This window comes from Pinus tabuliformis, chromosome 8, assembly GCF_031772625.1.
Source record: "Pinus tabuliformis cultivar Carrire ecotype Pingquan chromosome 8, CPIR1, whole genome shotgun sequence".
NCBI classification, from domain to species: Eukaryota; Viridiplantae; Streptophyta; class Pinopsida; order Pinales; family Pinaceae; genus Pinus; species Pinus tabuliformis.
This window is the reverse complement of record NC_142294.1, coordinates 296,982,747-297,009,733: the sequence shown is the minus strand read 5'-3', so window position 1 is coordinate 297,009,733 and position 26,987 is coordinate 296,982,747. Positions and strand designations below refer to the sequence as shown.

At 33.8% G+C, this 26,987-nt stretch overlaps 1 protein-coding gene across 1 annotated transcript; it reads right to left on the bottom strand.

Annotated features, from left to right (window-relative positions):
* Positions 1-6,799: 6,799 nt before the first annotated feature.
* On the bottom strand, positions 6,800-10,633 carry LOC149235296 (patatin-like protein 2). The gene is made up of 8 exons (XM_089461350.1): positions 10,364-10,633; positions 10,092-10,273; positions 9,152-9,326; positions 8,891-9,052; positions 8,565-8,645; positions 7,661-7,882; positions 7,352-7,524; positions 6,800-7,223 (listed from the first exon to the last, which is right to left on the bottom strand). The coding sequence occupies exons 1-8, from the start codon at positions 10,490-10,492 to the stop codon at positions 7,184-7,186; spliced, it is 1,164 nt and encodes a 387-aa protein (XP_089317476.1). The 5' UTR covers positions 10,493-10,633; the 3' UTR covers positions 6,800-7,183.
* Between the last annotated feature and the right edge of the window lie 16,354 nt (positions 10,634-26,987).

Genomic DNA, 26,987 nt, shown 5'->3' with positions numbered 1-26,987 from the left:
GAAAAGAAGAGAGAAAGAATTCCAAGTGGGAGATTTAGTGATGGTGTATTTGAGAAAAGAAAGATTTTCTGCTACAACTTACAATAAACCGAAGATGAAAAAGATAGGACCATGTAGAATTGTAAGAAAATTTTCAACCAATTCTTATGAAATTGAATTGCCAGAAGTGATTGGAATATCACCTATCTTCAATGTTGCAGAATTATATCCATACAAAGAGGCAGAGACAAAGCTACAGGAGATGAAGTTCAAACTGTGAACTAGGAAGAACAAATGCCAAAGATAGCTAAGAAAGAAGTGGAAGCTATTTTGGAGAAAAGAGTATCCAAAATAACCAAAGGATAGACTTATTTCCAATATCTAGTTAAATGGAAAGGAAAACCAGTAGAGGATGCTAGCTAGTTGACAACAGCAGAGTTGCAGATGTATAGAGTAAGTCCTGAAAGTTTGAAGGATGATTTTTTTCTTCCCTAGGAGTCTGATGTAGGAAAATATGGACTTAGCCAGCAATGTGAAAGTTTTTTCACATGTTGTGGCTAAACAAGTTGAATTTCACTGACCTGAGTAGTCGAAAGTCAATTTTACCGAGAGTGTTGGATCTCTCAAGAAATGAGTTGTATTTCATTTATTGTAATAAGTTAGGAAATTTTCTTATTTTAGATTCAAAGATAAGTTGTTAGCTTAAGGGTGTGGTAGAGCTTGAAAATAGAGATTAAGTTGTTAGAATGTTTAAAGATAGACATTGATTAGTTAGAGTGGGATTCGAGTGATAAAAAAAAAGAAAAATGTAATGTAGAAGGATTGGAATGGGCAGAGAATGAGAGGATTAAGTGAAGCAAAAGTCAAGTTAGAGCGAGGGTTCCAGATTGAAACAAAGATCTTTAATCGTTGTAATAGAGCCAAAGGCAAGACTCTGTAAACATATTTTTATTATGAATAAATGATGCTATGTGTATGATTATATATTAAGTTTGTGGAAACAATCGTTCGCCTTTGTTTATTTGTATTTGGGACAGAATCAAGTGTTTCTCTATTCTTATGCCTCACGATATAAAACTCATATTCCAAAAGAAATCGCAGGCCTTTGTATTATTAACAGTGTTGGGCCGTTTAAAGATCTCAGTCGTTGATCTAAAGTCAAACCAATGGTGTGAAACTCTGCTGACCATTGGATCACCCGCATCGCATCACAAAAGATTTGTTTGCAAGGGGTGGACCTCAAACCTTGGAGAATTGCGATATGCGATCACCGCAATATGGCATCGCAAACAGATAGTGGAGTGTGGTCGGACCGCGACCTTAAAGAGTTGTGAAGTGCGATCACAAAATCTCGCATTGCATGAAGGCTTCTGTGTTATCAAGACTCGATTGTGTGACATTGCGATGTACGATTGTGATCTATCGCATCACAACAATACAAAAGGGAAAGCTCCAGAACCTGAAACCTTGCGACTTGCTATTATGCGATAGAATATGGACCATTGGATCTAATGTGTTATGATCTATGGTGTATCGCGAGCGGTTCTATCAAATGAAAAGAAAGATCAGTTGTCAGGCTTGTATAAGGTAATCAAAGTAGTGTTTTTGAAAGATTGGACTGTAAAGGAGATTGAAACATGGGGCCGATTGTTGAGATTTCTCAAAACAATTGATTCCTGCGTCACAAAGTTAGTGGTCAATCTTAAACCACCATTTAGTAGAAGATTTTGACTTCTACCACCCGTTTCGTTTGTGGAATTTCTTAAACCACCAGATTGAAAGAGCACATTAACTGCTATAGGCTTCCAAATTTCAGTTTTGTTCCTATACTCATATATACCTCTTCATATTAAGGTGGTCGATATTGGAAACCTAACCCTCAGGGGTTATGGTAAATTTGTATTAATCAATTAAGAGTGAATATGAAGAGTCTCAAGTGAACATGAATGATCTTTAGAGTAAAAATTATTTTGAAAAATCAATCCAATGGTCACATGATACTGTATTTATGTGTATCATGTTAATGAGAAATGACATCACATGTTCATCTAAACATGTATTCATATTTTCATTTTTCTAAATCTATATTGATATACAACATGTTTGATAATTTTTTGTTTGGTATCATTAATGAGAGAAACATCATATGTTTATCAAAATTTGTATTCTCATTTTTGTGTGTCTAATCATATGGTTGATACTTTTTGTTTGGATAATGAGATGTGTGGTATTAACTTAAATAAATTAGTTTAAATGATATATTGTGTATACTTTATTTCTAAAATCTTAAAATTGATTTGATTAATTATTTGATTAATTTATTTTTAAATAAAATTTATTTATCTTGTTTCATTAAATATCTATATATGTTATTTAAATTTATTAAGAATATATTATTTTGTATATAAAATGTTTATTTATTTGCTTCCTTAAGATATAGATTTATTAAAAATATATTATTTTGTATATAAAATATTTATTTATTTGCTTGATTAAGGGTTTATTTTTCTTGGATGTAACGTTAATTGCTTAAGACCTCGAGGAATGTGGTTGGAGTGAAATCCCTCCTTCCTTACAAGCATCTGGTTGGAGTAAAAGCAGAGTAATTCAAAGTGGCTTGGTCTATGAGCACTTCCATTTCTTAGAAGAAATCAACTTCTGCCTAAATTAATAATTATTTTGGGAACTACTTCAAGCCAAGTTTCAAAGTTGGTGGTCAATCTTAAACCACCATATATTAGAATATTTTGACTTATACAACCCATTTCATTTGCAGAATTTATTAAACTACCAGATTCAAAGAGCACATTAACTGCTATATTTCATCTTTCTTCCTATACTCATATATACCTCTTCGTATTAAGGGGGTCGATATTGGTAATCTAATCCTCAGGGATTATAATAAATTTGTATTAATCAATTAAGAGTGAATATGAAAAGTCTCAAGTGAACATGAACGATTTTCCGAGAAAAAATTATTTTGAAAAATGAAACAATGATCACACAATATTGTATTTATCTATATCATATTAATGAGAAATGGCATCACATGTTTATCTAAACATGTGTTCTTATTTTCATTTTTCTAAATCTATATTGCCATACAACATGTTTGATAATTTTTGGTTTCGCATCATATTAATAAGAAAAGCATCATATGTTTATCCAAATGTGTCTAACCATATGGCTGATACTTTTTGTTTGGATAATGGGATGTGCCGTATTAACTTAAATAAATCAGTTTAAATGATTTAAAGTGTATTTTATTTCTAAAATTTTAAAATTAATTTAATTTATTATATTTTATTAGATAATTTATTTTTAAATAAAATTTATTTATCTTATTTGTCTTATTAAATATCTATATATGTTATACAGATTTATGAAAAATATATTATTTTATTTATAAAATATTTATTTGTTTGCTTCATTAAGGTATAAATTTATTAAAAATTATTATTTTTATATAAAATATTTTTTTATTTGCTTGTTTAAGCGTTTATTTTCCTTGAAAATAAGGTTAACTGCCTACTGCCTATATCCGGAGGCATCTGATTGGAATGAAAATTCTGCTTCCCTGCAAATATCTGGTTTGAGTGAAAACAGAGTAATTCAAAGTAACTTAGTTTTCGAAATAATAATAATCAACTAACCTGCATTCTTAAATAACAACTAATAATAACTATCTTCGCTATTAAATTAAGAACTAAATTTTAATAAATTTTCACACTTTCTTAAAGAAAGAAAGAAAAGCGTGCATCCCCTGCAGCAAATTGCTAAAGACTGCCGGCATAAAGAAATAATAACAAAACGCAAGGTAGCGTTCCTTCGAGCAATTTCACTCGACAACGCATGTGTATCGGGGTATTTCGGAAGCGTCACTGCTCCCATGGAATGGGTTGGAGGCACCTCGTGATTTTAACGATATTATTGGGCTGGAGATGGAATTAGCAAAACCGATAACAAATTTTGACAGTTAGTGCTTTGAAAAGTGATTCTCAGGATTAAAAGTTAATTCCGACCTTTTTTTTCCGCAGATATTTATGGTCGGGCATTTTGATATGTTTTATAAAATTTTATAATGTCATTTTATAAGCAAAATTTCTTATTACCGAAAGAAGTAAGCTATAATATATCATATAGTTAAAAAAATAAATCTTTTTAAAATAAATAAAAATCTTATAATATATAATAATATTTAGATATATAACGTTCAAAATTTTGATAATAAATATTGAATATATGTTCTTGAAATGAATCCTAATGCGAAAAACAAAAAGATTTGATAGGTAAATTTAGTACAACGTATTTTTTTTTTTTTTTTTTCTCGGTAAAAGACTATCTATTATATTAAGTGGTGTTTGCATATGAGCTGTACAAACTGAGAGACAAGACCAGGGCCAACTATGGCTCCTCGGAGAGCAAGTTTTGACATGAAATATTCCCTCGCAGGGGCAACTACCAAACTCGCTAAACATGCTGACACAAAAGACCAAAAGATCGTGACTGTAAGCTGACATAGAGCTGCAAAGAACCAAAAGAACATGACTGTAGGCTGACATAGAGCCGCAAGGAGTTAGACAATGACCACATGGCCCTCGCAGGGGATTCCATCCTTCAAACTTGCATCAAAACGTTTCCCAACGAGATAAAGACCATTACATGACCAAACCACGAGAGAGAGACCGTTACAAGACAAAATGAAGAACTGCATATGGACATAAACAGTAGTAGACACTATAGTAAACAGAAAGCAAATACCCGCTGAAACGATTGGATAAACCCGGTACCGAGAGAAAAGAGAGTGATCCTGAGGACGCGTCTGGGGATTAGTCCTCGGGCTCTGCCTCGTAGATATAGCTCCAGCCCTGACCTTCCGGCATTCCATCCCACAGCTCCACTGGAGGTTTGGCATCGTTTGGGGGTGCCTGTTCCTGAGGGATAGGAGGAGATTGCTGGATTTCTCTTCCTGAGGTGTTGGCTTCAATAGGAGACTGCAGCACTGGACCCTCCTCCCCTTTGCCTTCTTGGGGTAGCGCAGCCTTCTCTGGCTGCTTCCCTCCTTCACTTCCTTCCGGGGCCTTGGTGAAGAGCACCGAGATATGGGCATTGATGCTCGCATTCTCCCTCGAACCGCCCAGGGTGAAGATGACAGAGCCAAAGGCCGGAAGCCCTGACTCTCCCTCGCTCGAGCTACCAACCTCCAAGAACTGTCCAACTTGTATTGGTGTTGCTTTCGCCCTCCGGTGGCAATAACAACAACAACAATGATGATGCTCCTCTTCTGCTGGGCGTCGTGAGGCCGATCCTCTCCCTGGACCTCTCCTGCTGGTCTGCCGCTCACGGAGCTTGGCCATGGTGCCCCTACCAAGTTCGCCTTGTTCCCAAACCGCTGCCGAAGAGATGAAGACCCCGCGGAGCCCGGAGAGGGAGAGCTGTATCTGAATTGCGCCAGAAGAGCAATCACCAAGTGAATTATACCACAGACCTCGCTCCGGATACCACAGGCCCCTGAATTCGCAAGACTCCGCCACAGACCAGGCCCAGAATGATCGTCTTGCTTCGAATTTATCCCTGTTCTGCTCAGCCTGTCTTTCTCCCTCAAGACATTCCCTTGAGTGGCGGCCACAGAATGCTGTAACTGCTCTGCAGGATGGTTGATCATCCACCCAATCCAATTTTCCCCGGGACTGCAATATTCCTTGCTCACCATTTTCACGAAATTGCAATACGCTATCCTCCCTTTGAAAAATCGCTGCAGGACCTCGAAGCGAGCCCGTCTTAACTTCTTGCTGTACATCCATCTTTTCCCCTTGCTCGGCATTGAATGCCTGGAGCTTGGGCTTCCCAACCTCATTACCTGACGGCGTATAGCCATTACTCCTTAGCGCTGGCACGGGGCGGCACATGTTGGGCATGTGTCTTGTCCATCTGTGACGTGCCCTCACCCGCATCCGGGAAGTACAACGTATTTTATAAAAATAAAAATATTTAATTTATATGGACAAAAATACTATAAATACGATATTATATAAAAATATTATTAAAATATAAATGTAAATAAAATTATATTAAATAAATTTTCAATTATAATTTTTAACACATTAAATAAAATTTTAAATTCATTTAAATAATTAAAAAAATAACATCTCAAAAAACAAACCATTTCTAATATTTGATATATGCAAAACAAACTTAAACCTATAAAAATAAATGTCGAAATATTAAATTATATTTTATTAAAATAACAAATTATTTTACTCAATCTTGCCTATATAACCTTACAACTATATTTCCATAATATTTGATATATGCAAAACAAACTTAAACCTATGAAATAAATGTCGAAATATTAAATTATATTTTATTAAAATAACAAATTATTTTACTTAATCTTCCATATATATAACCTTACAACTATATTTCCATAGAATTTGAATGTATACCTACACATGTAAAATATGCAACCCTATTCCTATCTACACACCAACTGCAATTTGAATGTATACCTACACATGTAAAATATGCAACCCTATTCCTATCTACACACCAACTGCCAAACTAAGATTTATTAAATAAAAAGCTATGGTTTTTTAATGCAATCGCTTGTACCCATGCACATTTTAAAATCCACAAAATTATTATCAATCTTTGTGCATCAACAAAAAAAAATAATATTATTAATCACTTTGATATTTAGTTACATATAATGCATATTTTGATCTTGCTATTATTGTCCATGTCAGTCCACCAAATTACATTAATACTGCAGTATATAACATCCATGTTCCTATTTTGCTTGTACCCTTTTACAGGCTAATTAGATTTCCAAAATTACATCACATGAAACTGCATTAACAAACTCTTACATCTTTTGATATTCAAAGCCTGCAATCAACCCTTGATTCCAGATACTGTTCCCATATCACATTCTATGACACCACACTACATTTATTCTAATATTCAAATAAAACCTGCTACCATATTACATTTTTATCACACCACACTACATCTACTCTAACCTTACAAATAATACAATAGACAGAAACTATGCTGAGTCCAGTTATCCCATATAATATATTTGATCACACCACATTACATTTATATAAACCATGCAAACCAACAGATCGGTTACACCAAAGGGGACCGCGCTGCAGCTGTAATCACAACCTAAAACATACAGAGGATGCTATTTCGAGGATGATCAACGCAATTTTCTTTCATCTGAGAGTTGCCTGGCAAACCTGCCAAATAGTTTTCTTTAATACCATGATTCAAACCAGATTAACGTCAATATTAAACATATTCAAAACTATCCGTCATTTGATCTAATTTGCAGTCTTTTCTGATGGAATGTAATAAAGATAATTACCTGGTCAATGCATCCCTGTTCGTGCCTTCGTCTGGCAGTGGTTCAAAAACACCGCTTTGTATATTCACTCTTGAAACTGGACCGTCCAAAAGCTCTTTGCCTATACGTACCAACTCATGGAGATTCTTCTCCGTTGACAGATCAGTTGAGCTTACATCCCCTGATAATTTGGCCTAATCCCAGTTACACAATTCCTTAGAGCTCTTCAGAATGGACATATGCACCCCAATCAAACAAAAAACACAGAAAAGCATACTCTAATATGTAAATAGGCATGCTAGTAGAATATTTATATAAGTAGGAAGAGACCTGCACTCTTAGATAGTTCTGCGCTGATTTAAACGCTTGAAACAAAACATGGGCATGAATGTCCACCATATCTGCACTTGACTCACTAAACATGTCAATTATGGGTGTTTTACCGTTATTGTGTAACCATCCAAATAGTCCCCATTTTGCAGCCTCAGCAGCGGTGTAACTAGCTGTTTTCTGTCCAGTTCCCAGAGAAAGCACCAGAAACTTGCTAGTGTCCTGCTTAAAACACAGCTTGGTCAGTTAATCCTGCTTAAAACACAGCTTGGTCAGTTAATCCTGCCTAAAACACAGCTTGGTCAGTTAATCTTATTTTTATGTAGATTACAGATTTTGGAAGTATTATTTTTATGTTGATTATAGATTTTCGAAGTATTTTTGAAGATTATAGATTTTGGAAATATTCTTGAATTTTTTTCTTCTTATTTTTCTTTTTTCTTAATTGGGAATGGAAGTACTAAATCTTAGTTCCCCATATTTTATGGTTGGTAAATCCGGTAAACTATAAGCCTTGGCCTACCAAGGAATTGAGTAAAGTTAAACAGATAATTAGCAACCACTACAACTAAAAACAATATCAAAAAACTTCAAATCTAACTCTATACCACTAGAAGCAATACCAAAAAACTTCAAATCTGGCTCTATACCACTCAAACTAACCTTTAAAAATATTCATCTCAAGAAGCTTACTGAAATTAAACAATTCACTTTGCTATTCTTCATCAAATTCAAATATATTCCCAAAATTTGTAATCAAACTAAATTTAACTCATCAATTACTTCTTTAAAAAAAAACGTACTTCGCTGGATTAATCTATCTTCTTTAATAAAACTAATATGTCAATAAATGCTTGGCTGGATTAATCCAACTTATAAAGATATGTATCTATTTATAACCCACCTGAGTTTTGGTTGCTGGGAATAGAAAATTTGGATTTTCTTTAAGAGCTTGTTTGATCACCTGGTTTATCGCAAGTAATGTCTGCAACAAAATTTTAGAGAAGACTACATTATACAATGTTTGGTAGAAAGGTATTATTAGCCTCCAAAATTTCATATATGTCAGCATCTTAGCAATTGACGGACATCTTTATTTCGATTGAGGGTATATTTAAGCCAAAAATTGACTTCGTCTATATCGATTAGATTCTGAAATATTATAGAAATCCAAAATAAAGCCAATTAAATTAACAAATAGCAAAGAAAAATATATAAAAAGAACCTTACTGGATTGTTAGCTGCGATTCCCCCGTCTATGAGATTGAAACTTCGGGTAAGGCCCGTAGAATTTTTTGTCTCAAAGTAGTGAGCAGGAAGATATGTTGGGGCTGCTGACGTTCCAATGCAGACATCATACAAAAGTGCATCGTGTAACTCATTTTGTTTGGCCTGAAACAGATATAATGTAATATATTGATGCAACTGAGATTGGAAATTTTATTCATTTTAAAGAACGCTTCGCAGATTGATATTATCGTAAAATCTTACCGCAAAAGTTGAGAATATTACAGGTTCCTCTACTTTGATGTCAAATGTGGGAATAACCACGTTTGTCAGCGTCTGGTGTAACCTTCTATTCTCCAGATATCCTTTGATGAGCTTGTGCAGGTAATCCCCAGAATATTTTGGCCCGGTGATTTTCCGTGCCAATGTCACTATATCACTGTCAGTAACTCAATTTCAGTTGCAGTTAATAGGATAGTTAGGCTACTTTTATTTAAGAGTTTATTTTTATTTTGATGGTAGATTTCAAGAATATTTAGAATCTGATTAACAGTTTAAACAATTTAATTGACTTTTTTTATCATGTGTTTTAGATTTACAAATATTCCTCAAATCCTCAATCAAGTTATGTTTAATTTATATTAACATAACTGTTTGTTACTGTTAAACAGATTGTCAATAACTCATTTTCTATTTGACCTATATATCTCTATTGCAGTTTTCCAGAATAATCTGGAATTTAATAAAGCGAGGCCAGCCAATTGACTTAGTTCTATTTCAAAAAAAAATCCAAAATCAAGTTAATTTCAGCTCATATGAATTTAACTATTGTTTGTTAGAAAAATTTATAAACTGCTATACAAGCTATCAATAACTCAATTATGAATAGATTATCTTTATATCAATTACAAATTCCTATAATATTTTGAAATTTGTAAAATAAACTATTAAACTGGCCAATTTGTAAAATAAACTATTAAACTCGCCGTCAATAACTCATTTATGAATAAATTATCTTTATATACATTATAAATTGTGAAAACATTTTGAAATTTTAAGAAAATTAGATTAAAAAATTAATTTTATTGTTATCCATCATATTTCTGAATCTACGATCAAATTAAATTCACCTCAAATAAACCTTGCAGATATCTCTTTTAATTTGTTACAGAAAATACACTAGAAAATAAATTGCTAGACTCACATCGTCGGTGGAAAAATAGAAGGTAAGTGTTTTAAATAAAAATTAGTAATATCCTTTGCAGCAAATAGTGGACGATTGTTTTCATTTGGAGCAGATAACATGGCAGTCACCAAACCTCCAGTGCTCGTTCCTGCGATAACGTCGAAATAATCAGCTATATGAACGTCCGGACCGTCAAGCTCCTGTAACAAATTGGCCATCACTCAGTTTTGCAGAATTAGTATACAATATCCTTTGTTATAAATGGTGAAGTAGATTAGAATAAACAATACCTGCAGTGTTTGCTCGAGGAATTGTAGGATAGTTGCAGGGATAATCCCACGGACGCCTCCTCCATCAATACTCAGAATGGTTATCTTATCTCCAAACTTTGGTAGCAGATTCCGGAAGGTAATAGCCATGGGTGATGCTAGATAATTCAGAAATATGGTTATCGATTGAATCAACAAATTAAAATGCGATATGTTTGAGTGGAGAACAGCACTGGCAGAATTTATAGAGTTCCACAAGCGATTACTGAATCAACGAATAAAAATGCAATTATATGTTTGACTGGAGACGAGCACGGGCAGAATTTATAAAGGTCCACATGCGATAAGTGAATCATTGAATTAAAATGCAATGTTCTAATGGGCCAGAGCACTGGAAAAAGCGATGATGAGTGACACTTGAGCACGATCAATATTTACATCGTGTTCGCGTTATCAATTAAACCGGGACAATTCATTTTGGGTCTATGCTATATTTTCATTTAAGTAGTTCAGTATGAAAATTTGGCAAAACAGTTAGGCTGAGATGTTACTTCCCCTATCAATTAAAATAAAAGTGAGCAAAGTTTATTAGACAGTTTATTGTGATTTGAAATTATAAAGTTACTGAGTAATAATTAAATTTGAAATTTGTCATAAATAACTAAAATAAATAAATTAAGATTATTGCGTAGTTGAATGGCTTAGAGTCTTATATATTTTTATATATTTAAATAAATAGAATTGTGAAATGATATAGTATCAACAACCTCACTCTGGCTGGAAAGCAGATTTCATTCCCATCAAAACAAAAAAATAAAATTATAAAAACTACTAATAAACATATTTTATAATTTCAAAATATAAAGGTGCCATCTCCATTCCTGAGTTGATACAACCGGTGATTAGGACGTTGATACAACCGGTGATTAGGACGTTGGCGTCTTTGAAGGTGGCTCTGTTTTTGTAGGAGCAGCAGTGGAGAACAATGCCTTTGAATTTACAAAGGGATTCTGCATTCTCGGCCGAAGCTACTACGAGCCATCGAGCAGAATAGGTCTGGATTTTATGAAAGTTGCCTCTTTTACGATTCACGGTGCACACCTTCCACCAACCAGTGCTGGCTGATATGACTTGCTCATTGAAGCGCGGACAAAGTTGGAATAGGCGGGCGTAACCCAATCAAAAATAAGTATTTTTAGACAATGATTTGATGGGATCTATTTGTCTTAGTTTTACAGAATGATGATTGGATTGGGATCTATTTTTTTTGTTTTTCCGCATTGATTTGATGATTTGGTTTATTGGGATCTATTTTTTCTGTTTTTTTTCCACAATGATTTGATGATTTGGTTTATTGGGATTTATTTCTCTCTTTTTTCTACAATTTGATTGGGATGGATCTATTTCTGGTTTTTTCCACAATTTGATTGGGATTTATTTCTCTTATTTTTCCACCATGATTTGATTCATTGGGATCTATTTCTCTTATTTTTCCACAATTTGATTGGGATCTATTTTTCTTATTTTTCCACAATGATTTGATGATTTGGTTCATTGGGATCTATTTTTCTTTTTTTCCACAATGATTTGATGATTTGGTTCATTGGGATCTATTTCTCTTTTTTTTCCACAATTTGATTGGGATGGATCTATTTATCGTTTTTTTCCACAATTTGATTGGGATCTATTTCTCTTATTTTTCCACCATGATTTGATTCATTGGGATCTATTTCTCTTATTTTTTCACAATTTGATTGGGATCTATTTCTCTTATTTTTCCATAATGATTTGATTTTCTTTTTCCACACTGATTCCATGATTTTATTTTATTTTTAAATAAGGGCTTTTCTTTTTAAATAAGGGATTTGTTTTTCTTATTTTTGCACCATGATTTGATTGAAAATATTTATGAAAATATATATAATTTTTCTTTCTAAATTTCAACTTAGAAGACAATGGTTTGATGATTTCATATTCGTTTTCAATAACAGTTGGATGATTTGATTTTCATTTTAAATAATGGATTTATTTTTGTTATTTTTGTATAATGATTTGATTTGATTTTTACATAAAGGATTTTCTTTTTAAATAAGGGATTTTTTATTCTTATTTTTTATTTTTAAATAAAGGATTTATTTTTCTTATTTTTGCACAATGATTTGATTTGATTTTTAGATAAAAGATTTTCTTTTTAAATAATAAATTATTTTTTATTCTTATTTTTATTTTTAAATAAGAGATTTATTTTTCTTATTTTTGCACAATGATTTGATTTGATTTTTAAATAAAGAATTTTCTTTTTAAATAAGGAATTTTTTATTCTTATTTTTTATTTTTAAATAAGGATTTATTTTTCTTATTTTTAAATAAGGGATTTATTATCCTTATTTTTTATTTTTAAATAAGGGATTTATTTTTGGTATCTTTAAATAAGGGAATTTTTATTCTTATTTTTTATTTTTAAATAGGGGATTTTTTATTTTTATTTTTGCACAATGATTTGATTGAAAAAATTTATGAAAATATATACAATTTTTCTTTCTAAATTTCAACTTACAACTTTAAAAAAAATAAAAAATAAATATACAATCATATTTGAGCATTAAATCAAATCAATTGATGTTTTATTAACAAACCATCATTGATGATGATGATGATGATGATGATGATGATGATGATGATGATGATGATGATGATGATGATGATGATGATGATGAGACCAAACATTGGTCTATCAGACCTAAAGAAACAAATGATTTATTTTGATTTAAGATTTTTTTCCTATGCTCAAAAAGCTTGGAGAGAAGCCTCCCGAGCTCACTATAATGTTGACATTGTAAAAGGCTAGGAAGGTCGGTATTGTAACAAAGATTGTGAAACTGAGATCTAACAAAGATTGTGAAACTGAGATCTAATGTGGTTGTACGAAGGGCACTCTAAGAGGAAGTGGTTTTCATCCTCAATGTTCCTATTGTCACATATATGGCAGATCTTTTCCATCCATGGCGTTTTAGGAACTGCCCAACGACCTGTTTCACTATGGAACTCATGAGAATTCGTTCTAATCTTTGCTATATTAATTTTCTTCTTTGGGCTAGTTAAAATAGAGAGATACTTTTGATCTTGTAGGGTGGGGTTGATGACCTTCTTATAATATATATATAAATTAATTATAAACTCTAAAATAACCTACAAAATTAATAACATAATCGATTCGATTCATCAATAACATAACATTTTTTTAATCGGAAAATAAAATTGATTAATAACATAATTTTATGATATTTTTTATCAATGAAAATAGCATTAAATAATATTAATTAATTGATAATGAAGAAGAAAAAGAAATATGTCTAAATAATTAATAATTAATTGAATAACATAACATTTTTTTAATAGAAAATAAAATTCATTAATTCATTTTTTATAAAAAAAATAACATCAAATTATCTATCTATATATATAAAATAAATCTATAGAACCTAAAATAACCTACAAAATTGAATAACATTAAATATGATAATCAGTTCATGAATAGCATAACATTCTTTTAAAAGAAAATAAAATTGATTAATAACATATAGTTTATGTTTTTTAAATAGAAAATAAAGTTGATTAATAATATATAATTTATGTTTATGTCTATTTGGGAAAATTGAAAAGATACCGCTGCATAGAGTCTTAGAGATTATCACGATAAGCATGAGTATCGATTCCATTTCATGTTAAAAGGAAAACCATGATTATTGTGATAGAGATCAAAATCATCATACACGTCTATAAACCAACCGAGTTGAGTATTTCCTTTATATACGAATATATTTTACTAAAAGTAATTCAACATATTATTTTATTAATGATAAATGATAATTTAAAATGAAAATGAATTTAAAGATAAAACTAATGCTAATAAGGTTATAAAATTATAATTTAAAATAAATTAAACGTTTTGAAAAATGCTTATAACAAGTATAGAAAATTAAATTATCAGTATGAGAATAGACTCACGTGTCCACTGACAAATTCAAGGCTTTGCACCGAAGTAAGCCTTCAATTCCTGAGTCGCCACAACCGGTGATTAAAACGTTGGCGTCTTTGAAGGTGGCTCTGTTTTTGTAGGAGCAGGAGTGGAGAACAATGCCTCTGAATTTACAAACGTCTTTCAATACGTGGAACATGTTGTTCTGCATTCTCGCCCGAAGCTACTACGAGCCATCGAGCAGAATAGGTCTGGATTTTATGAAAGTTGCCTCTTTCGAGATTCATGGTGCACACCTTCCACCAACCAGTGCTGGCTGATATGACTTGCTCATTGAAGCGCGGGCAAAGTTGGGATCTGCGGGCGTAACTCTCTATGTACTGAAGAGTCGTGAGTGAGACGAGATAATTGCCTTCCACAGCGAGCAAAGGAAGCTCATAGAAACGCTTGGGAAGATGAAGATGGATGTGGTCAAGTTCCAAATCTCCACCGATGTCTGCCATGGATATATATAAGTAATACACTTTATTTATTTATTTATTTATATATATATATTATAAGTATGTCAAAAATATATAATTCGTCGTAGGCTCCCTATTTCAACCCCATGTGGATGGGGGAGTTGTTGACTTTGTTTTTCAATTTTCTTTTTTTTTAATTTAATTGGACCGATTGGATTTAACCTGGGCGAATATACCTTCGTATGAGTCTCACATCCACGGTTGTTGTGCCAGGGAAAGCAAAGTGATAGGAATAAAATTATAACTGTATATTTGGGCCTCTAGCATGCCCAATTGCCACGTTAAGAAATGTGTTACCTGGTGTTTGCAGTTAGATCATGGGGTTTCTTTTGCTACATAAGCAGTCGACATAGAATTCCTTACCTTGTTAATAATCAATATGTTAATAAGGAGATTGAAACGCTTTCGTCATGTCTATTCGTTCACCCACGTCCGCTTCGATTCAATCCCTGAAGATTCGAGCTAGAACCAGAAGAGCCATCTCTTTATTTCCATCGTCATAGTTTTCAACTCGCCTGATGTATCTTCCATGAGCTCTCCATATGGGGTGTAAGCACATAAACTTTGTCATAGCTTTCAACTCGCCTTATGTATCTTCCATGAGCTCTCCATATGGGGTGTAAGCACACACACTTTGTTGGTTGGAACGGTAAAGGAATGACGGATTAGCTTTCCTAGATGCTAAGGGAACCAATCGCTGAACGTTGGCACATGACAGTTATCTCTCAGCCATTCTCACTGCTACTATAATGCAAAGTAGGTATTGATATAATTAGGTATTGATATTAAATTATAAGGTTATTGTTAGATTTGAGACTTTTGTGATCTATAATGTAGAAAAATATTTTTCAAATTAATCATATTTTTACATTAATTGGTTAGAAAGGTAGACTCAATCCTGACAATGTGATTACTCAAAAAAATATTTGTATATGATTATTGGTGTACCCTCCACTACAAGAGAAATATGTGAAGTTGTGCATTTTATAAACATTTAGAATAATCAGACATTTGATAATGGTCATAAATATTTGAATACTCGAGTGTTTACAACTTTTTTTTCTGGATCACCTTGACATTGTCTTTATGAATCGTGAGTAATAAAAACATTTGATAATGATCATAAATATTTGATTGCTTAAGAATTTACAACCTTTTTTTCCTTGACATTATCTTTATGTATTGATATAATTAGGTATTGATATTAAATTATAAGGTTATTGTTAGATTTGAGACTTTTGTGATCTATAATGTAGAAAAATATTTTTCAAATTAATCATATTTTCACATTTTCTTGGGGATGAACCATATTAATTGGTTAGAAGGTAGACCCAATCCTGAAAATGTGATTAATCAAAAAAATATGTGTATATGATTATTGGTGTACCGTGGACTACAAGAGAAATATGTGAAGTTGTGCGTTTTATAAACATTTATAATAATCAGACATTTGATAATGGTCATAAATATTTGAATACTCGAGTGTTTACAACTTTTTTTTTGGATCACCTTGACATTGTCTTTATGAATCGTGAGTAATAAAAGCATTTGATAATGATCATAAATATTTGATTGCTTAAGAATTTACAACCTTTTTTTCCTTGACATTATCTTTATGAGAGGTGTGTATTACAATTAAGTAATAGCGAGGAAGAGGTGCAATAAAGAGGATTGCTATAAAAATGACGATGAAGAGGAATGTTTGAATAATCTGTGGAAGGAATGGAGCATGTAACATACCCCGGTAACCTCACATGAAGATGCAGGGAGTTAGAATTTTTTTTACACAAATTACTCACAAGTAATTATCCAAATCACTATTCCATATTCCTCATTAACCATTATATATAATGTCCATTAGTACAGAAAGTAACTTTCAATAAAATACAATAACTTGCATAACCATTAACAACCACTGGTGTAGTACTATTGTTGTATATTAACATAAATTGTTTGATGAACCTTGCTTTCATTTCATGATTATCTTAACCAAATTAATTAATAACATACTTGGTATTATGGATATCACATCACATAAGGAATCAACATCATCAAAATGACAAAATAATCAATCATATCGTTGAACACCGATATACCCTCGAAACCCGTAGGGTGAAAACGAGCAAACGTTTAATTTTATTATTAAACACTCGTGAGGGTGTTCACCCCTCACTTAATGGCTTATAAGGGAGTCCATCTCTTATCCATTGTTATAAAATATTACAATGAAATATCATTAAAATACCACATACCTAGCTAAAAGCTATTGCAATTGTCACGAAACCATTTACCTACATATCACCACTCTCTACATCCTTGTGGCATGATTTTTTTTCTCCATCAGTGTACCATCCTACAACTTGAACTTATGAGCATGGACTATTAGATCCTTATCTACCACAATGTTAAACATAATTTGTCTTTGGTACAGACTATCATCGTTACTAGTCATTGTTTTCATCAACAAGCTTTGGTAACAAGATTAGATAAAATATTAATCAATCAATATTCAGTCTCTAAAAGAGATATTTTAACATTTATTCATGCGCACCCATGAGATGTAAATATAATATCACAACATGCTTCTTCTAACAACATTGTGCATGTATAAACAAATAATTATCAAGCATGTCAAAAGAATTACCACGTTACTATGATTATTCTCGCCCAACACACATTCATATCCAAAGTATGCTACTGTAACCATTCATATTACATTTAAAGGATACTAGCAACTTATCTTTGTTTTCCATGCATCTAATTAGATAAAAAGTTTTTCAAGAGAGCTAACCCCTTAGCTTCTTCTAGGTGCATGTAAGTAAGTAATATTTCCAATACAATAGATATTATTATAAGGGAAGACTAACATGATAGACATCATTATTGTACATGCAAATGCAAGTCCTTTTTTCGAAAAAGCATCTTTTCCAAAATAGAGTTATTTATAAAATCTATTGTATGTACAACGACATGTTTTGCTCTAAAACAAAACTAATGTGTTAATCATTATTTCTTGCATGCGCATCAGTAATTACTTGTTTTACTTTCAAGGATCTAACATAATACTTACTCTTTTCTGCACAAATCCATGTTTCTCTTTTAAATTATATAACACAATAGTTCTACAAATCCATGCATGTAGTCAACTATTGTTTCTATGCTTCTACATATGTGCTCTTTTCACATAGTTATTTTCGAGAACTCAACATAGTTTCTCTATCTTTCTATGTAGAAAGTCCTTATGAATTTATTTCCAAGAAAATATCATAACAAAGTTCTCATTCATTTGTTTTTAAGAAAGTATCATAACAAAGTTCTCATGCATTTGTTTTCGAGAAAGTATCATACTCAACCTTTCTTTTGGGCATAAGAACTAAACTAATAAGAATGCTAAGCTTTTATGCATTAAACCATGAAATTAAAACAAACTAACCAATATACAATACACAAATCATTTATCTTTTCTTCCATAAAGACTGATATCCTATAAAGACATAAGGTAGCTATTAAAACTACAGATTTCAAAAGAAAATCTCATTTTTCAAAAAAAATAATCTAATTAACTTTTCTTTTTTAGTTTTCGCCATTCATGGAAATATTTCACAAATTCCATCTTTGATCTATATTCACTTCCAAGAAAATAACTTGGATTTGTTATTATTTCATACACTAGTAAGAAATCTAGTTTTTTAAGAAAAGATCACACATCCTATCTTTTCTTACATATATGCAATGTTATATAAATAAAAGCAAAGTTAATTATCTTTTAATGCTGTAATTATATAATAAAAGTCTTTATCTACACTTAGTAATATATTTTCTTTACCAAGAAAAATATATAATAACAATCTTTGTGTATATGTAATAATATATTTTCTTTACCAAGAGAAATATATAATAACAATCTTTGTCTACATGTAGTAACATATTTTCTTTACCAAGAAAAACATATAAAAATTCATTTTTTATCTACATGTAATAATATATTTTCTTTACTCCCCAGATGCGGGTGAATAGCTGGCTGAGAGGTACGAATCCGGCATGGAGGGTGGGCGCGTGGCCCTCCACAAGTTCCAAATGTTACGGTAGCAGGTGGGCGACATGGTCTCGCACATACCCATTAATGGCAGTGTTAATGCTGCCCCTCCCAGAGTTGATTTTATTTGCAATGGCACCTGGGTTATTCTTCCATCAGGCATCTCCTCCGCGCGCTTCTAGACTTAGCAAGGTTGCAGCTCCCTGCTGCACCTCATCCGCTAACTCCTACCTCTACCTTCCGTTAGCTCTGAATTAGTGTGCTCAGTCTCCTCCTTACACGGTGTGCTTGCTCCTCAAGCGCTCACCTATCATTCCCTCTATGCTTGCCGGTCCAGCTCGTTGCAGAATGCCAAGGGAACGACCCAGAATGGGATGCAGACGGGGCAGTTATCATGGTCGTGACTCCCGCCAGTCATCTTCGACCACCTCGGAACCTTCCTCGGATGCTTCGGAGTTCTGTTGCTATAGATAGCCGGCTACCAAAAGCGACAGAGGTAGAGGAAGGGGGCAAACAACAGCTGAAGTTTGCTCGCAACACTCTCATACGCACACTACCCGTTTTCGCATTCCTTGCTCACTGTGAAATTCATCTTTTATTGTTTCAGTCTCTGTCAAAATGTGTGAGGCAGCGGTTAGCTCGAGGGAGGTTAATACTAAGGCTCCCCTGCAAAAGAGAATGGTTAATCAGGACATCTACCAGTGCCAAGACTTAGGTGGTTTGCACACTATGAAGATAAATGCAGATGCTGGCCCAAGAGCGCCCATAGGAGGTGACCCTTCAAGCTCTGCTGCTCATCATTCTGATTCAAAAGATTCAGATCATTCTGGGTGAAGAATTGTTGAAGAACAGCCATCAACCTCGGAAGATGAATGATCTTGTTTGTGCCTACGGTCTTATTTTTTGGTCAGTTGGCAAAGAAAGATGCTTGTAATTTCGTTGATTCTGGTCTCAGTCATTTCTACTTGTTAGTCTGTACTAGGAGGTAGTGTTTTTATTATATGCTGGTGTCTGTTAACGTTTATGCTTATGGTGGAACTTGTCCAAGTACTAGATGCGCGCAAGTCTATCCTGGTTACTGTATGGGTCAGTTTCTAGTTGCAGTTTGGATCAATTTTGGTAAGGTTGTTGTCAAGTTCTGGAATCTCATGCTCTCCGATACAACAAATCCTGATGCAAGTCATTATGTAGGTTCTCTATTTGGCATGTTAAGAGTCTTTTGTAAGAATGCCAACTCCATGGCTAGAACTTTTGTGGCCTCGGCCTCTCTGTAATATCATTTTGTATCAATATAGGAGTAGACCAATTGAGAAAAATATATATATATATATATTTTCTTTACTAAGAAAACTAACGTGAATTTTATAACCATAAAATCCAGATATTTTTCACTTATCTTGCATTTCAAGAAATCACAAATCTACTTAGTTTTTAACACACAAAATTCACATATAATATGTGTTATAAAGTATGTGCAAGAATATTCATATCGTATCTTTTCTTTTCAAGAAATAAAATGTAAATGAAATACATACTTATCTTAAGTACAATATCCATGAACTAGCAAATGGTTTGGTCTCAACAAAGGGCATTTGGATGCTTTGACGTTTTGCAAGTGACTATATTCACTATGTTGTCAAATCCACATATGCCTCCTTTTGAGCATTTACTTCTTCCTTTGCTAGGAAATTACTTTTGTTGTTCTCTTAAATGATGTTTGTTGTGCTCTTAAATGGAGACTCCAGCAATTGTTTTTTCTCTGCTCTTAAATATCCTTCGTTGGGAAATTTCATTTGTTGTACTCTTAAATGGTGTTTGTTGTGCTCTTAAATGGTGACTCCAGCAATTACTTTTCCTTTGCTCTTAAATGGTGGCTCCACTGACCATGAGCCAAAGCATAAACTGGATATGGAAAGAAGACATTATGGTGGCCCCCAAGTTTTATAGAAGCTCGGACATATGTCCTTTGCCTCGCCATCAATCCAGGAAACAACCCACAACCGGTAAGTAAAACAAAAGGATAGTTATCAAGAACCAAACCCTAACTAAATTCTAATCCAACTGTCACGTAATAAAGGATAAATAAATTACCCGGATGCGAGTGTCAATAAATTGCATTTATGAGGGTCCACACAAGGCAGGCAGCTGGCCCTGCACCTGGCTGGCGGACGACCTCCATGGCATGCGCATTTGGCTGGCGGACAATCTCCATGGCATGCGCATTTAATCAACTAATGAACGGAATGTTGGTCGCACAAATCGGCATTTATGAGCGCCTGGTTCGAGAGCTCATGCTCAACGTTTTATGTATGGATCCGTATCTGGTTCACGCCATTGCTCCTGGTTCTTTTTACCTGCTTAGCTTGTTTGGAAGCTCACCTGGTTAACTGGTATTGTTGGGTTCCTCTGTGCTCAGTTTCTCTCCCGTCAGCTCCGCCATCTTCCCTTTCTCAGTTGCTCTGTCACTCTGAGAATGCCTCATCGTCGAGGAGTCTCGCATCGCGGAGGTAACACTGGGAACAGAGGAAGAACCTCTCGGTCTACTCCGCAGAATGTCATACCCATTACTTCGGCCTCCCCATCCTCACCGCCCTCTGGTCACGCTGGGCATCTCCCGCACAATTCCTTTCAAACTACCAGGTTCACCTTCCACATCAGGCTCAACAGGCTCGTTTTGTCTGCTAGCATTACAGTTATTATTGTTGAGGAAGAGGGCAATCCCACCAGCTCGGCCCACACCACCACCTCTCAATCTCAGGAAGACAACATCCTTCAGGGAGAAATGGCTGGGGTGGTGTCTAATGCTGACAACATGCAGGATGACACCCCTATTTCTGAAGCGCCTTTGCATCCGGCCGATTCAACACAGAACAAGATTCTTGCCTGTGGACCGACTCATCGTGCAGGCAGCATTATCAACCTAGTAACTACTCCTGAAGGTGGCATTGAAGGAATTGAAGACAATGGTTTCGTCACCTCGGTCGCTTCGTCTAGTCAGGTGGATAAGGACATGCCCGACTCTCCGCAACATGCAGATTAAGGCTGGTTCATCACCGACGGGTGGCATTCTTGCCTTCGCTCTGTATGTTTTTGGCTATGTGTCTTTGTTTCTAGGTCTCTGGTCTTGTGTCTGGTTTCAGTTCTTGTTTAAGTTCTTGGTACTAGTCAACCTGTTCTCAGTTTGCAGCTACAACTCTAGGTTTGATAGGTTCTGTTTTGCCTCTTTTGTTCATGACGGGCATGATAGAATGTGTCTTAGTAAAGCCTCTGAAGGTGTTAGCTATGTCATGTTAGACTCAGAACATAAATATTTCAGTGGGTCATGGTCTAACGAAATTTTTTTTGAAGTCTGTAATCTGGAAATGGCAGATAGTATGAAATGTATGTCTCTAAATCTCTGGTTGAGGGCGGGCCTCTGCCCCCTCTGAGGTCTCGACCTCCATGTATATAATTTTCTCTTTTTTAATAGAATTAGTATTTATGCAGAAAAATAAAATAAAATAAAGGATAAATAAATTTTATTCTTTTTGTAAAATAAATGTGAAATAGGAATGTTACATACTCCCCCCCTTAAGGAGAACACCGTCGCCGGTGTTCATCTATTATTGAGAATTAATTTCTACTCATTATAAAGTATCCAAACAACTGAAAATGAGATCCTTTCCCTTCAGAATGAAGGATTCCATTTCCAATGAATACCAATAGGCAAAATAAATAATGTTGATCTATAGTCATAAGCATTTATAACTGTAGAACAAAGCAATTTCCACTTTCCATAACTTAGCCACTATTAAATTAAATAGAAACAAAACAAAATCTTAATACCAACTTACCATTACTTACCAACTAATCTTACAATTCATGGTCACTTTTACGCAAGCACTGCAATAGTGATTAGATGACTCATCAACACTCCATGGTAAGTAACGTGTAATGTATGACTAACAAATTGAATCACATTAGTCACAACATTTTTTATCAAATGAAATACTTTTAACCATGAATCAATTATGGAATAATAGGTCATATTTAAATCACAATACTTTTACAAGTACTCAGAGAGCATTAACATTCTAATCATCCAAATGGTAAATCATTGCATGATGTCCAAACTGTCTTAGCTCCATCTAAATACATGCACACGGTACTTCTAAAAGTACACAGAGAGCACCTAGCTCTCTAATAATTAAAATAGTCAATAACTGCACCAAGTGAAAATTGTCTTAGCCCCGACTAAGACGATCACAAGATTGGTAATATAATAAAGGAACTAAAATTCCAATAACTCCTTACTGAGCACTAAGCTCCTGAGACATACTATTCTGTGAAGAAATTTGGATTCAATTTTAAAATAGGAAATGGGCCCCAAATTGTTGATAAGAATTCTTAGAGCTTCAAATATAATTGATATTTTTAGTACTTGATAGCACAATATTATTATTTGTGTTATATGCGTGTTGTATGTGCATATAGGAGATTTTTTATTTGCAGGTTCAATGTTGTATAATTTATATGAGGAACATATATATTATGTATATTAGGTTGATGTTGTGAAATCCATAATGTTACTTGTGGGAATTGAATTTGGGTGGATATAATTTCATTCTTACCTCCCGACCACATGAGATGTGCCCAATTAACAAGTGCACATAAGGGATTATTGTCATTTCCCTTTTCATTTCTTGCTCTTCAAGAGTACTTGAGATCTAAAATCTAACTATCTTTTTTTTATTGTACTTAGTTGTAAGTTTTTAAGATTTGATGATATTTTCTCTCTTATTTTGTTGAGTTGGTTTTATCAATCTAAAGTTATATAAAACTGGGTGCACTTAATTGAATTTAGTTAAATATTTTCATTAACACAATTTTATGTAAAGCTTCACTTGCGTGGATTTATTCCACACCATTACTAAAACTAGGTGCACTTAATTGAATTTAGTTAAATATTTGCATTAACACAATTTTATGTAAAACTTTCCTTGCGTGGATTTATTCCACACTATTAATATTACAGAAAAAAACTGATCCATTCTTATATTTGGGTCATTATTCCTTGTTTTTCTTGTTTTTGTTTTTAATCTAGTTTTGGGTTTGGCTAAATTTGTCTTCCATTTCACTATTTGGATAAAAATCATTTCATGGGATTTCAATATGAGTTTATATATCCAAGTTTGTCCAATTCGATCACATTTTCCTATTTACATGAGCCATTTATTGTAGCATTTTGTGTCAATTTTTTTGGGTTTTGAGAGTAATTAACACTATCTCATTTTTATAGTTTCACAAATTAGACATTTGATTGTTCCTTGTTTGTGGAAATTATCTTTGAGAAAAATATCTTGAAGAACATGCATAGTGCATCCCCCCCTTTTTTTTTGGTTCTATTGATGCTCTTATTTTGTAGATTAAGGTTTTAAGATTACATTGTTTGTTGCTTGAGTTTTGTTAGTCATCACACCCTTCACATGCTTGGCCACTATTTAAAATGGAAATTCCCTAAGGAATTAATCAATGGTCACGATACCATTTCCTACTTCATATAGATAAAGGAAGTACTTTCTAATGATCCAAGTCATGTATGAACAAATACAAGAAGATCATACATGGCAGAAAGTATGCAAAAACATTCAAATTTGTTTTTATATTGGATAGTCTGTTTTCATAGGCTATTTTCATGCATTCACTCTTGCATTCATATAAATGTGTTATGGGTGTTCTGAACTAGAAGAATAAGCTTTTTTCAGTGGTGTCCATGTTAACCTCACAATACTATTAAGTGATCTGAACATCTTCCATGTATGTCCCCGAGGTTCAAACTAATGGCAAGGAGAATAGTGTCGATCATGTTATGATCCCCAATGCTATGCTTCCTACACATTGTGTGAGATTGATCAAAGGTCAAAATTTTAGGAGTCAATTCATTCTTGTGGTTATCTTAGGTTCCGGTCCTAAAGTAATCATTGTGGTTATTTTGGATTTAGATCCCTCCATTAGGATTGTGCTTGTTTTGGGTTCAACTCTTAGAATAAAATAAAACATTTAGGTATCATAATTCATATTGAATAGTTATAGATATTTGTCCACACTACCATCTAGAATAAAATCAAGAATATGGGCCATTATTAATTTCTTGGCATCCATCACTTCCATACATCATAACTTTTAATAGATTAAGGGTTTTCATTCTTTGGATTCTATATAATCAATCAATCCCATTACAACAACAAGCACTATTAAGCCCTATAATTTCCCCATGTCGACCCTAAAATCTCATATTAATACTTAGATGTTGAGTGATTACATTTATATTATTATATTGTTATCTAGCATAGAAAATTACAAGGTATCATTTTATTATAATTGTAGGCTTTGTCTCCTATATAGATACTAAGAATTCGTAGTCCTAAGATCATGAAATATTATCCTATACATTGTATTAATTGTAAAAGGAGGTTTTCCATTCAAATAATACTTTAGTTATTGGTTTCTAATCTTTTTCAAGGTGAAAGTTTCATAACTGATTTGGTATTAGAGCTTATGATCATAGGGTTTTACCGCTTTAAACAAATCAGCTTGGAATTTTTTGCTATAACTTCTTTTCGAATGTTTGAGATGGTGAAATTTGAAGAGTATTGATCCAGGGGATTAGTAAAGTGCTAAAAAAAAATGTGCTCAAAATTTTTCAAAACTAGTGCCAAAATGTAGATCTCACCTACTTGAATCCAACATAACTTAGTTCGCTCAAAACTGATATTGTATTCTCCCGATATTGTGTTCTGATCGTTTTCCCAAACATGTAAAATTTTTGCATGTTGAAGTACAGGACTGCTAACTGGGCAGTTCGTACATTGACTGGGCAAGTTGAAAGGGCAATTTGACTATGTTTCTTAGGCCAATGGCAGGCTGCCAAGTGGCCTCACTAGATTGGCTCGAATTGGTAGGTTCATGGTTGGTTGGTTGAATGTTTGATTGACCAATAATTGGGTGCCACATGGCCCAACCACAGGCAACCACATGGCACCCTGGGGTTGTGCAATTTTTTTTAATGGGCTTAACTAGCTTCCTTGGGAATTGAATACAAGACTGGTGGCAAGACAATGCAACAGTCTATCATAGTGCTCTGGGTGGTTCTTAACACCACATGGAATCACGTTATATTTAAAGTTTCATTGGAAACTGTTTGGGGGATGGTGCCAGAGCTAATCCCTAGCCCCCAGTCTCCCCACACCCACGAGACCATAGGAAGAAGGGAGTCTAGGACTCGAGCTTAGCCCTGGGTCAAGGTTCCATAACCATTATAAAACCATAGTGCAGGGAGTTTGGCGTTTAAGGTTGGGAGCTCGGGGATAGGTCCCAGATCGTGGTTTTATGTCATATCACGTGACCAAGCTCTGACAAAACAGGCACTCATGGAAGGGGGGCTAGAGAATAAGCCGGGGACTAGGACATGTGGTAGTCAATGGAACTGTGGAGACGAGGAGATAATGAGTCGACTGATAGGTGTGAAGAATTCGAGACCAGCTTCAGGTCACGTGGAACCAATATAACCATGTCACGGGCTACGTGGGGCCCATGCCGACGGGGGTGGGTGGTTAGCCCAAGCCCCCAAGCATATGGCCCATGTGGCCCTAATTTTCTACCTAAAGGAGTCATTGGGCATTTAAAGGAAGCGACAAATTGCACCCGAAATAACGCAAATCCCACCAACGCCACGCGAAAATGTTATGTTTCTTCATTTAAAATTAATGTTGTCAAATTAAAACCATACAACACCTTCCTACTATTGAGTTGTATATATCTCACTAATTTATATGCCCATCTTACATACTAACTATCCTAGGTTCTTCTTGTCTTAAACTACTTTTTCCTTTCATTCAACCCATGTTGAATTTTTATTTAACCATGAAAATGTATAATGAGCCATTTGAATAATTCCTTTACTCTACGTGCCTTGCCCCATGCCTGTTTTAACTAGATTACTTTGTGTGGAATGCATGTTCCATTACCGACAGTCCAATTTCTATTACTTAAATCTCGCCATATAGAATAACTTATTTGAATCTATTTCCAACTTTGTCTGTACTCCCCATAAACAAAACTATTGCTCAC